This window comes from Gavia stellata, chromosome 16 (assembly GCF_030936135.1).
Source record: "Gavia stellata isolate bGavSte3 chromosome 16, bGavSte3.hap2, whole genome shotgun sequence".
NCBI lineage: Eukaryota > Metazoa > Chordata > Aves > Gaviiformes > Gaviidae > Gavia > Gavia stellata.
Window position 1 is genome coordinate 8,406,039 of NC_082609.1, and position 11,433 is coordinate 8,417,471.

The 11,433-nt window shown below is 43.1% G+C and overlaps 1 protein-coding gene across 1 annotated transcript; it reads left to right on the plus strand.

The window, feature by feature from the left end:
* Positions 1–2,671: 2,671 nt before the first annotated feature.
* Positions 2,672–10,116, plus strand: CNOT8 (CCR4-NOT transcription complex subunit 8). Its single transcript, XM_059825328.1, has 7 exons — positions 2,672–2,691; positions 3,703–3,902; positions 4,942–5,135; positions 6,608–6,769; positions 7,597–7,741; positions 8,418–8,528; positions 8,853–10,116. Exons 2-7 carry the CDS (start codon positions 3,786–3,788, stop codon positions 9,000–9,002), a joined length of 879 nt encoding a protein of 292 aa, XP_059681311.1. The 5' UTR covers positions 2,672–2,691; positions 3,703–3,785; the 3' UTR covers positions 9,003–10,116.
* The last annotated feature ends 1,317 nt before the right edge of the window (positions 10,117–11,433 follow it).

The following is an 11,433-nucleotide window of genomic DNA, read 5'->3' on the forward strand; positions in this document are numbered from 1 at the left end:
TCAATTGTGGTGCTGTTACTAAGCTTTTAAAGGAAACACACAACCGTTTCAACAGGGCACAATCCAGGATATGCAGCTCAAGCTGACTAATGTGAAAACGTTGACCTAAAGCCCTTTCTTCCACCTTATGATGTAGCAGATCTACACACACAAACTGTTTTGTTACTGAGGTCTTAACAGAGCCATATAGAGGCTGTGAGGACTCGTCAAGAACCTGCTTTGGAGTGCTGGACCTGGAAGCAAGTTCGGTAACTTCCAAACACAATAACTACGGGAGTTTTTTTAAAGAGCAGGGTGCCTTTTCCAGATATTCTTTTTTATTAGCCATGATCAAAATTAGCCATGATTGAAAAAACAAGTTCTGATCTCCTTGAGCAAAATATATTTCCAGCTCTCACCACCAGTGCTTGTAAACATTCCTGAACAGCTTTTTTTTTAAACTACATGCAAACTGTTAAACATTACACATGTAAATTATCACAAGTGATTATTTCCTGCAATAAATTTTTATTAGAGTAGCAAGGCACACGTATTTTCAGTGGCTTGAGAAGATTCATCCTCCCTTTTTCCCCTGGATTCAACATACCTTCAATGCTGGGTTTATGAATGAGAAAAATGATTTAGTCTGGAGTTTAGTCTGGAGAAGAGGAGGCTGCGGGGAGACCTTATCGCTCTCTACAATTACCTGAAAGGGGGTTGTGGTGAGGTGGGTGTCGGTCTCTTCTCCCCTGTAACTAGTGATAGAACGAGAGGAAATGGCCTCAAGTTGCACCAGGGGAGGTTTAGGCTGGATATTGGGAAAAATTTCTTTACTGAGAGAGTGGTGAAACATTGGAACAGGCTGCCCAGGGAGGTGGTGGAGTCACCATCACTGGAGGTGTTCAAAAAAGCCTGTAGATGTGGCACTTCAGGACACGGTTTAGTGGGCATGGTGGTGTTGGGTTGATGGTTGGACTTGATGATCTTACTGGTCTTTTCCAACTGTAATGATTCTGTGATTTTACTCTGAAGTCTTTAGGAAAAAAATAATTCTGACCTTATATTTACAGAGTGCTGTAATCTAACCTGTAATCTAACCTGCTGTATTTACCTGCTATCAACATATGTTTTCTTGCATGAAATCCCAAACTCAAGTCACCATGGGAAGAAAGGTGATCACTTTCTGCCAATCTAGCATATTGCGTAATATATAAATTACGCAATGCAAGAGACTGCAGAGCTGAGAAGGCAAAATGGTAACTATCATCTATGAAGATCAACTTTGAACCAAAATAATGTTCAGTAATAGGATGTCATAAGATGCTGACAGCACCAAGGTCACTTGACAGAGAGCAGCACTTGGAAAAACCTCTCCTTTTCTAAAAGTTACGTTTCTGATGAGGTAGATTAGACCTAAGACACTGAACCATGTCTGACATGTAAAAGATACCAAGATTTGTTTTTCCAGATACTTGTCTCAAAATGGTAGGCAAGTAGCTGAGATTCAGTGAGAAGAAAGTCTCTGACTGAACTCAAATGGTGGGCAGATAACAATTCTGCAACAGTACCAGAACTGCAGTATTTTATAACAGATGCAAGCCTGTCCAGAAGGCTGGCAGTCTAAAAGAAAGGAAATACTGTCTAAGCTTAATTATTAGTAGACAAGCTTCCAGATAAAGTGCGTATCTGCTGTCAGCATCAGCCAGCAAAGCAACAGTGTTGGCAGCTATGTTACACAAGAATTTACATGATGCTGCTTTACCAGATACAAACTTCTGTTGCTAATGTAATTTCAATAGCCTTTCTGGAACAGGAGACGCCAACTTAGAAGTTTGCAGATGCAGCAGATACTTGAACAACTACTAAGCTTCTGCAGGAAGAGGCAGAACTTCGACTAATCAGCTTGCCATGCACTACAACGTATGAGCAACACGTGCCAGGACAGCAGCAGTTTGCCCTCACGGCCTTCAGAAATACACCCTCATCCCGCTCCGCAACCCTGCGCGCCCATGGCTGGGCCGTGCAGCAAAGGCCTGCGAGTCCCCAGGTAGACTCAGGCCTCGCAGCAGCAGCCCAGGCCTGATGGAGGCTGCAGCCTAAGGGTCTCTACTGCGACCCAATCACCTCCCTTTGGTGAGGGAGGAGCGGACACCATTTCTTTTGGGGACGCTCAGCCAGGCCTGGCACTGCCCCTGTCACAGGGGACCTGATGCGGGGCGCTGGGGGGCTCTCCACGCCCGTCTGCTGGAAGCCCAGCACAGCCCTGGTGGGTGCCTGTGGCCACCCGGCCTCGAGGCCCCTGTTCCCTCAGGGAGAGGAGAGCACCTAATTCCTTTATGCCTCCCCCCGCCCGTGGACTTTGGACTCGCCCGCCGCTCCTGGAGCAGGGAGCCCGGGCGAGTCCATTAGCTCCTCCGGGGGGGGGGGAGGGGGGAGTGGAAGAAAGACGAGGCCAACAGCTTTGCGCAGGCGCACTCTGGGCAGAACCCCGCGTGGCATTCCACCTCCCCCGCCCCCTCCTTTTCCCCTCCCCTCCGCGGGAGTGCGCGCGGCCGCGAGACAGGCGCGCGCATCAACGTACCCCGCCGCGCGCCCCTGCAGCTTTGCCGTATCTCTCGCGAGAGCAAAGCGGCAAACCGGAAGTCCCGCCCCTCCCGGAGGCCGCATCGCGCCTGCGCGGAGGCGAGCGGCCCGGCCCCGGCTTCCGGGCAGGTAGCGTGGGGGCAGGGAAGGCGATGGGGAGCGCCGGAGCAGACGAGTCGCGGGGGGGACTGAGGGCTAGAGCGGCCGGGCGGCCCGCCTCCCGGAGCGCGAGCGGCGGGGCCTGGCGGCGCGCGAGCAGGTGCGGGCGGGGCGGCCCCGGGCGCTGTGCGGGACTCCCTGGCTGAGGGGACGGTGGCGGGGGGGCGGCCCTCCCACTTCCCGACAGGGCTGAGCCACGTCCGGGTGGCCCGGGCCCTGCGCGGGGCCGGTGGCGGCGGGACGGGCTGCGGGGGGCCGTGCCGCGGGGCGGGCCCGGCCCGGAGGCCGTGGGGCCTTTGTCGGCGGGCTGAGGGGCGGGGGGCGCCCCCGTGGCGGGCTGAGCTGTGGCGGTTGGGTTAAGTCCCGCCGCAGGCAGCCCCCGGTGACGGGGCGCGCAGGGCCCGGCCGTGGTCGGGGCGCTTGAGCCCTGCCGGCAGAAACCTGGGGTCGTTTTGCCCGTGGTGTTGCAGGAGATGGTAAACAACCGGAGGTTTGTCCTAGGTGTAGCACTGCTGAAGCTGCCATTAGTATAGGCTGAAATACCTTCTTTCAGTGTTTCCTGAATTACGTCAGAGAAGCTCATGTCTATAAATGTAGTGTGTAAAGCATCGTTACTGTTTTTAAGAGCTGTTGCAATAGTTGAAGAGTATTAAATGTGAGGATTCACTGCTTTTACATCTTGTGCCCAAAGTTTCAGAGCTTATGCTGGTGGAAGAAGAGAGACAGGGAGAATTACTCTTATTGTAAATAACTGGACTGTTAATTGTGCATCCACGCCTGTGACCTGAACGGATGCTCTAGATTTTCTTCTCATTCAGCATGTTTACAAGAAGTGATAAAAGCAAGAAAAAAACTTGGCGTAAACTTTAAATGGGCTATTTGAAGCTGGAAATGGAAGCGTGACTGACTTCAACAGAGCACTCATGCTTGTATGTAGCTCTTTTTTCATATGAAGTGTTATTTATTTATGTTTTAACACAGCACACTGATAAGATCACACAGCTTGCGATTCTACGCTGTCATCTGAATTCAACATCACCTGTCTTTACTCTGGTCCCTGCAAGATGCCAGCAGCCCTTGCAGAGAACAGCCAGGTTATCTGTGAAGTATGGGCGAACAATCTGGAAGAAGAGATGAGGAAAATTCGAGAGATTGTTCTAAGTTACAGCTACATTGCAATGGTAAATATTTTATACTTGACCTAATTGCCTTAGTCAAGGGATTTTTTTGGGTAGGGGAATAAGTTGATTCTTGAGTGAGAAATTATTTCCCCCTATCCCCAAACTGAGCTAGAAGTTAAGTGGTGAAAAATTAAAAAGCTGTTCAGTGGAAGCCTTCCAGGATTTAATACCAGTAGTGTTGAGTATGGATTGAATGAAAAATGGGGAAGAGAGAGACCACCTTAAAAACCTGCGTTCATTTAATATTTAGCTCTTCATAATGTATTAGTTTGTGCAACAGAAAAATGAAACAGGTCAGATGTACAATTGGGTTTAAATCTTTAGTTTTCGAGCAGTGTCTTTGTCCTTTGGATGTCTTTATCCATTTTGGTTATGGAAGATGCCTTGGTCTTGTAGGACAAAAGGCCTGCAAGTGACAACTAGTCATCTGGGATGCCTCCTTTCTAACGAGGTCAGATGTTGATTCTTAGGAAGGAAAAATATTCTGGCTGTAGGTATGACAGTGTGTTCAGGCAGGAGTTTATGTTAATGTAGGCATTGGCTGTTCCTCAAAACCAGTGAAGGTTATCGCTGTCTGGACTATCAAATGAAGGTGATTAGAGTGCTGAATTTATCTTGTATTTGGAACATGAAAGAAAACTGAATAAATAAATAAAAGTTCATTTTTAGTAGATTTAGGGAAAATGAGAGGGTTAGTCCTTTGTGAGAAAGAGATGTTTGGATTATACAGTGCTGTATATTAGATGACTTTGTATGGATGACTTTGGAATGAAATAAAACTGCATGAAAGAAACCTGTAATAAATGAATGAATGCAATAATTAATAAATTGTGTAGGGGTTTTTTTAATGTCTGAATTGTAGCAGTTTAAAATCTGTATGAATATGGAAAAGGAGAAAAAATAAGTGATTTTTACAGAAGAATTCACAGAATGCAATGCTGAGACCTGCAAGCATGGAACTGAGTAGAGGCCTAATAGAGTGATAATAGTGACTCCTAATAGAGTAAGTGGTGAAATAAGTTTTCCTCTTCTCTCCTAGGACACAGAGTTTCCTGGAGTTGTTGTAAGGCCAATTGGTGAATTCCGCAGTTCCATAGACTATCAATATCAGCTCCTTCGGTGTAATGTTGACCTTCTGAAAATTATCCAGCTGGGCCTGACTTTCACGAATGAGAAAGGAGAATATCCTTCCGGCATCAACACCTGGCAGTTTAACTTTAAATTCAACCTTACGTGAGTCTCTTGAGCTATGGAATAATGGCCTGTTCTCTTCTGCTGAAGCGATGCTTTCCTTTGGCAAATGCAGGTGTCTGTATATTCGCTGTCAGTGCTGGTTCTGAGCAATAGAAATTCAGATTCTAACACAGATTATGTGGGAACCTATTTTGGCATGACAGGAGTTTGCCATATTACTGGAAGTCAACCCAATCTAAAATCCTATCCTTAATACCCTTTCCCGTGATAAATAGCCAATCCCCAACAATTTTATGTGCCTTGAACTTTTTTTCTGCAACATTACAGTCTTAAACTTTATACATTTTTTATATATATATATGTTAAAAAATCCATCTCTTTCTGCTAAAAATAAATGGATGTGCTGTTTTCAGCAAAAAAGAAAAATACCTCTTTACAGATCCATGCTAAAATATAAACTGGGATCTAAAAAAAAAAAGGTGTAATCGTCACACTGGTTCAGGAGAATGAATCTTGTTAAACGGAGCGTGGCAGTTGTTCTTGTTTCCTGCATGCTGCAATGTCCTGGGTTACAGTTGAAACAAGTTTTGTTATCCCTTCCCCCCTGTAACTGTAAAGACAAACTCAGCATAATTACCACTAGAGCTGCCTGGAAATAAAGAGAGGGTTTATCTGGCAAAAGCACACATTTATCGGAAATCAATCAGTATTTTTATGGAACTGTCATTGGAAAACATTATAAAAATTCATAGCTAGTATGTGCAGATCATACAGTTCTTGAACTCGAAAGTTGCAATATTTACTTCCACAACTTTCTGAGCCTCTTAAAAGTATTGAAATCGGAGCAAAGTGGTTTTCACAGAGTGATCACTTCATTTAACTCAATTATCGTATTTGGCATGAATTTTGCTCTGTGTGCTGTCACGTCCTTCCCTCCCCCCACCCTCAAATAAAACAAACTAATATAGAAGTCAGGTTCCTGCTCAGCTCTTCACCAAGCATATCATCACTCATCCCTGTCCTTCCTTAGTCAAGTATTACGCAATTTTGTTTACGCCCACAGATGCAACTGGAGATGATGATACAGTGTTATGTGCTGTCAAGTGAAAAAGAAAAATGTAGACAGGAATGATGCTCAGTGCCTTAGAGTTGCACGTCTTCCTATTTGGGAGAACGCCCCTTTTCTCTGTGCTGTCATCTGTGGTGCTTCCATTCGCCTTGCAGAGGTGACATTTTTCAAAGCGTCATAAAGTTCTATGGAGGTAGATTCTTTGGAATTTGCACTAGCAACAGAATTATTAGCTAGTTCACGGAATAGCTTGTTACAGATGTAGGAGGCTGCAGTAGTGGTATTAAAACTGATTCAGTTTGCATTTTCTAAAGAGACAAATGTGGAACCCAGAGACAGCCTACCGATCACTCCAATTTTTGAAACACAGTGTGTGGGGAATTTTTCTAAAACGAGCCTGATTTGTTAGTACCTTGAGTGCAAAGCTGCTTTTCTTCTTCAGGGAGGACATGTACTCTCAGGATTCTATAGACCTCCTTGCCAGCTCTGGGCTGCAGTTCCAGAAGCACGAAGAAGAAGGGATCGATACCCTGCATTTTGCTGAGTTGCTTATGACATCTGGGGTCGTCCTTAGTGACAGTGTGAAATGGCTGTCCTTCCACAGGTAGGTCCAAGATGGTCACTGATGCTGTGAAGTGAGAAATCTCTTTTTGATTGAAATATTGCTGCTTTTGTCCATGGGGACTGACACAGATTTTAAGGAGAAGAATTAGCAGCTCTGCAGTTCTTAAAAGAAGCTTAAAGATACAAAGGCCAAGTTGAAGAACACTTGGCACTTCATTTTATACTAGCACTTACTGTGGTCTGAATTTTGTGTATGCCTTTCTTGCAAATCCTTTTGCTGTTACAGTCTTCTTCTATGGAGAAGTTAGTGACAAGTTGAAATGTGATTTCTATGCTTAGTAACTTGTGTGCATTGTAAAGTAAGGTTTTTGTTTCTTCCTTACAACATTGATGTTTTTTCAACTTCTACCTTGTGTTTATGTAGAGGAAGAGATCTGTGTAGTTAAGACGTCTTTCTTGTAGCATTTCAAGCAACTTGGTTACAAAGCCTCTGGTCCTTGATATCATCACAAGTGAAAAGACTTGAGGGAGGAGGAGGTGGTGGCAACAGATACTTACAGGGTTTCCTGCCTTTCTGTATCGCCCATAGCTACAGAAACTTGCAGCTTTGGGAGGTGTGTTCTTCCCAGTGGCTTAGCTGTTCCACAAGAGGTTAGCGGAGGCACCCAGGGAGCATTCATTCAAAAGTCCTGCATTGACATAGATGATCAGCATGAATTCTGGCTCTGATCTAGGGGAGTTTTATGAATGTCAGAAAATGTTAAGGTTTGAAAGCAACAGTATGTAAAACTCTTGTGAAAAATGAGATATTGGTACCGACTATGGGTGTTGCCTGCTTATCTGGTTTCTGTATGTTTTTGTTTTCAGTGGTTATGACTTTGGCTACATGGTGAAGCTGTTGACAGATTCCAGGTTACCAGAAGAGGAACATGAATTTTTCCATATCTTGAACCTTTTCTTCCCATCTATTTATGATGTAAAGTACTTAATGAAGAGCTGCAAAAACCTCAAGGTACTTATATCTCCCCAGCAAGCAAGTGATGGGTGGGCATCCACACTGTAAATGTACAGTAAGCCAAATAACAGAACTGCTGCATATATCAAGTCTTAAAACTGGAATGTGTATAAAAGCTAGTCATCACACATAAGTACCTATGACTAAGTTTGTATCCAGTAGACACTGCCTCCCCAGTTTTAGACTTATTGGTATGTGTATTATATTGGGAATGTTTCCATAACCTTCCAGTTTGTGTATCAGTAATTTCAGAGGCTAATTATAATTCAGCATGCTTATCTTCCCTATGCAAGGTGAAGCATTTCTTACATGAACTATTACATGACTTGATTAACTGGTAGACACTGCAGAGGGCTGAAAGTAATTTATCTAATCTACTGAATCACAGCCTTGTTTGAGGAAAGGGAGGGAAAGGTCCAGCATTTGTAACCTATGAATGTACCCACAGCCATCTCAAGTATCCGCAGCAGGAAAGCAAAGTACCTACATTTGAGGAGTATTTATGCATTCTAGAATGGTATTTTACCACTGTGTTTCACTCACAGCTCGTGTGTGTGTACTACTGGAATCTGCACTGATTCATTATAGCCATTGTTTGCCCTCACGTTTTGGAGAAGCGTGGCAATTTTGGTAATAAATAAATGAAATAAACTCTGTTCTGTTCTCATTGCAGGGTGGCCTTCAAGAAGTAGCAGATCAGCTGGATTTGCAGCGAATTGGACGACAACACCAGGCAGGATCGGACTCTCTTCTCACAGGAATGGCATTCTTCAGAATGAAAGAGGTACTGCAGTATTCTTCTTTATGGTTCTTCTTTCTCCAGTTCCCATCCGTAAATGTCAGCATGCACAATGTAGGTCTTTTTTTGGGTTTTTTTTTGAGCCTTGTAGCCATCACTCTTCAAACTGGCAATAATAGGAATTGTTGATATTGGCACAGGCTTCTTCTGTTTACTCCTCTTTCATATGCATGTTTTAAATCCCACGTTGCATCTTAGAGGTGGCTGACTTCAAATGAGCTGTTTAATTAACATTGGGTGCTTTCTGATTTAGTGGCACAATTAAACAATACCTCTTTTCTCCCCCCCCCTTTTTTTTTTAATCTGCAGTTGTTTTTTGAGGATACAATTGATGATGCAAAGTATTGTGGGCGGCTGTATGGCCTTGGCACAGGAGTGGCTCAGAAACAAAATGAAGATGTGGACTCGGCGCAAGAGAAAATGAGCATTTTGGCTATTATCAACAACATGCAGCCATGATAAGCAGTACCCCTCAGCAGAACATGGTTACCATATTGGCAGCTGCTGTCCTCAACCATTTTCCCTAATAGTGTCTCAAACAAAAGGCATCTGCAGTGTGCAGCCTGCAGAAGGCCTGCAGTTTTGCTGAAGAGCTGCATCTTCTTCATTTGAAACCCAGAAGAACAGAGTTGACTGAATTCCTAATGCCAGCATTTGTGGTTTGCCATCTTTTTAATACCAAGGGCAAAAGACAGAACCTACTGTGTATACCTCTGTTTTTTTCCTCTTTATACTGTACAGAATCTGCAAGGAAGACTTAACGGTAGAATATTCAGTAGAGCTAAGGGTCTGAAAATCCAGTGAAAATGGACACAGACGTGCACAAAAATTTGCAAATTGTGCTTTATAGAGCTTATTTTAAAACTTCTGCATGTTGTGAGGGTGACTGCTTCACCTCATGTTTTGCTTATTTTATCTTTGTGTAGTCTGTGGAAATTGCTCCCTTTGATCACTGTGGAGGTTTGGGAACGGATGATATTAAAAATGATCCTTGCAGCGAAAAATATTCAGAGATTTGCTTTAACAACAGTGGGGATGGATATTACTGGAGCTGATTTGATCAGCTCTCCATAGTTTCTAATTCTGTATGGTACAGGTTTGACCCATACTGGGCCTCAGCTTAATTCTTATGGGTATTAATAAACTGTTCTGGAAATAGATTAAGAAAGAAGCCTAAAAGTTCACAGGGGATTGGACCAATACTGTGACTTCTGTTTTCTTCAACTTAACCTACAAATTTTATTCTTCTTGCAACACAAGTAGTTCAGCAGATGGATAAATATTTGTTCCTCTTCTCCCCTCTGCTTCTTCAGCCCCTAATTTTACTATGTGCTTAACAACAGACAAACAAACAGCTCCATTTCTCTTCATTATAAACATCTGAAAAGTAGTTAGAGGATGGAAGAACAACTTGGGATTCTGACTTTTTAAAAAATGAGCTATTCTATAGTATCTTTTTTCCCCAACAGCTCTGTAATGATATTTCTTTAAAAAAAAAAAAAAAGACTTTGTCTTGCATTTTAAACAAGCTTAAACAATCCATTATTAGGAGTTGAGGTTTAAAGCTGGTATTTAAAATGCTTGTAAATACTACTTGTTTTTAATTTTTGTAAAATAAATTTTTTTAAACCAGGCCTTGTTTTGGATTTTTCCATCAAGCACTAAAATTCTCAAAGTTTAGGCTTTGGAATCTGAATCTGAGTGATACATGCTCAAAGATGCTCAAGATTTTTCTTTTACCATTTATGATGTGCTACTGGGGTAGTTCTTTTAGTAAAATCTGCTTTTGAGCTTACTGCACAGTAGCTGATGAAAGTTGAGCTTAAGATCTCTTTGGGGGACTTGTATTCTCTTTCTGCTTGTGTCTCAGCACAGCTAGCAGTATTGTGGAGTATTGTTTCAGTGCAGCATAGCCAATTAAAAGTGACAAATTGGTTTTGCTCATCTGTCCTGTGTGAAGTCTTCCTGCTGCATCTAAACTCCTAATAGTTCTTGCTTAAAGCGTAGGAGGACTGTTTGGTTAAGCACTAGCTCCCCCTCCTGGTTTTCAAGTACTTTGTACAGAATGTAGCAAGTTTGAGATAGTGGCAACAGTTTACCAGATTAACACAACTACAGAAGGATCTTCTTTCTTTCAGTATAAGCCCTGGCTTTCACCTACTGCTCTTCAAGTTGTTCTGAGGCTCTGCTCAGCTTAGAGCAGGACACCTATCAGTATCAAGTCTGCATTTTGGCTGGTAGAATCTGGAACAGCTCTGGACCCAAAAAAATCCATCCCTCCTACTTTTTTTCTTAAACAATGATCTTTGTACTGACAAACTTTCTAAATTCATGACCCCCCATCATACCATGAACTTTGCTGCTGCATTTAAAAACCTGCCTCTAGGAATTACTAAGATAAATGCTACATTCACTAAGGCTTATGCAGCCTTGTTCTTTCTTTTTTTAGAAAGAGTTAGTTAGTTTTTCTAACAAGACAGGAAAAACCTTTAGGTAAGCTGTAAGACTGGTCAAAATGTTGCATGTTCGAGACTCTAGAATCTAGGATTGTTTTTGGCACTTCTAGAACAGCAGCTTTCTAGAGAACTTGATAGTACCTTGCATTTACCATCACTGTAGCAAAAAGCAGTGTGTTCAGCCCTGGATGTTGCCAAAAGCAGGGACTTTCTTGACCTGGAGAAATCCCTTCTCTCTTGCTAGTCATGTTGAAAACAAATATAAATATCTTGCCCTCCCTTTTATGATGTTGTACAGGTGGCTTCACCATGCAAAGCTAAGTCTAGCACATGCTTGTTTTATCTACCGAGTTTCATTTATGTAGTATGTTTAACAAAAAAAAAACCCTAACAGGGGTTGCCCTTGATTGATACTGATCAAATTAAATGCCAAT

Excerpts from the sequence above, each read along its gene's own strand:
- CNOT8 (XM_059825328.1), top strand. The coding sequence starts at position 3,786 with ATGCCAGCAGCCCTTGCAGAGAACAGCCAGGTTATCTGTGAAGTATGG. Across the intron at positions 6,770-7,596 it reads AAATGGCTGTCCTTCCACAG|TGGTTATGACTTTGGCTACA; the intron begins GTAGGTCCAAGA and ends TTTTGTTTTCAG. Across the intron at positions 7,742-8,417 it reads AGAGCTGCAAAAACCTCAAG|GGTGGCCTTCAAGAAGTAGC; the intron begins GTACTTATATCT and ends TTCTCATTGCAG.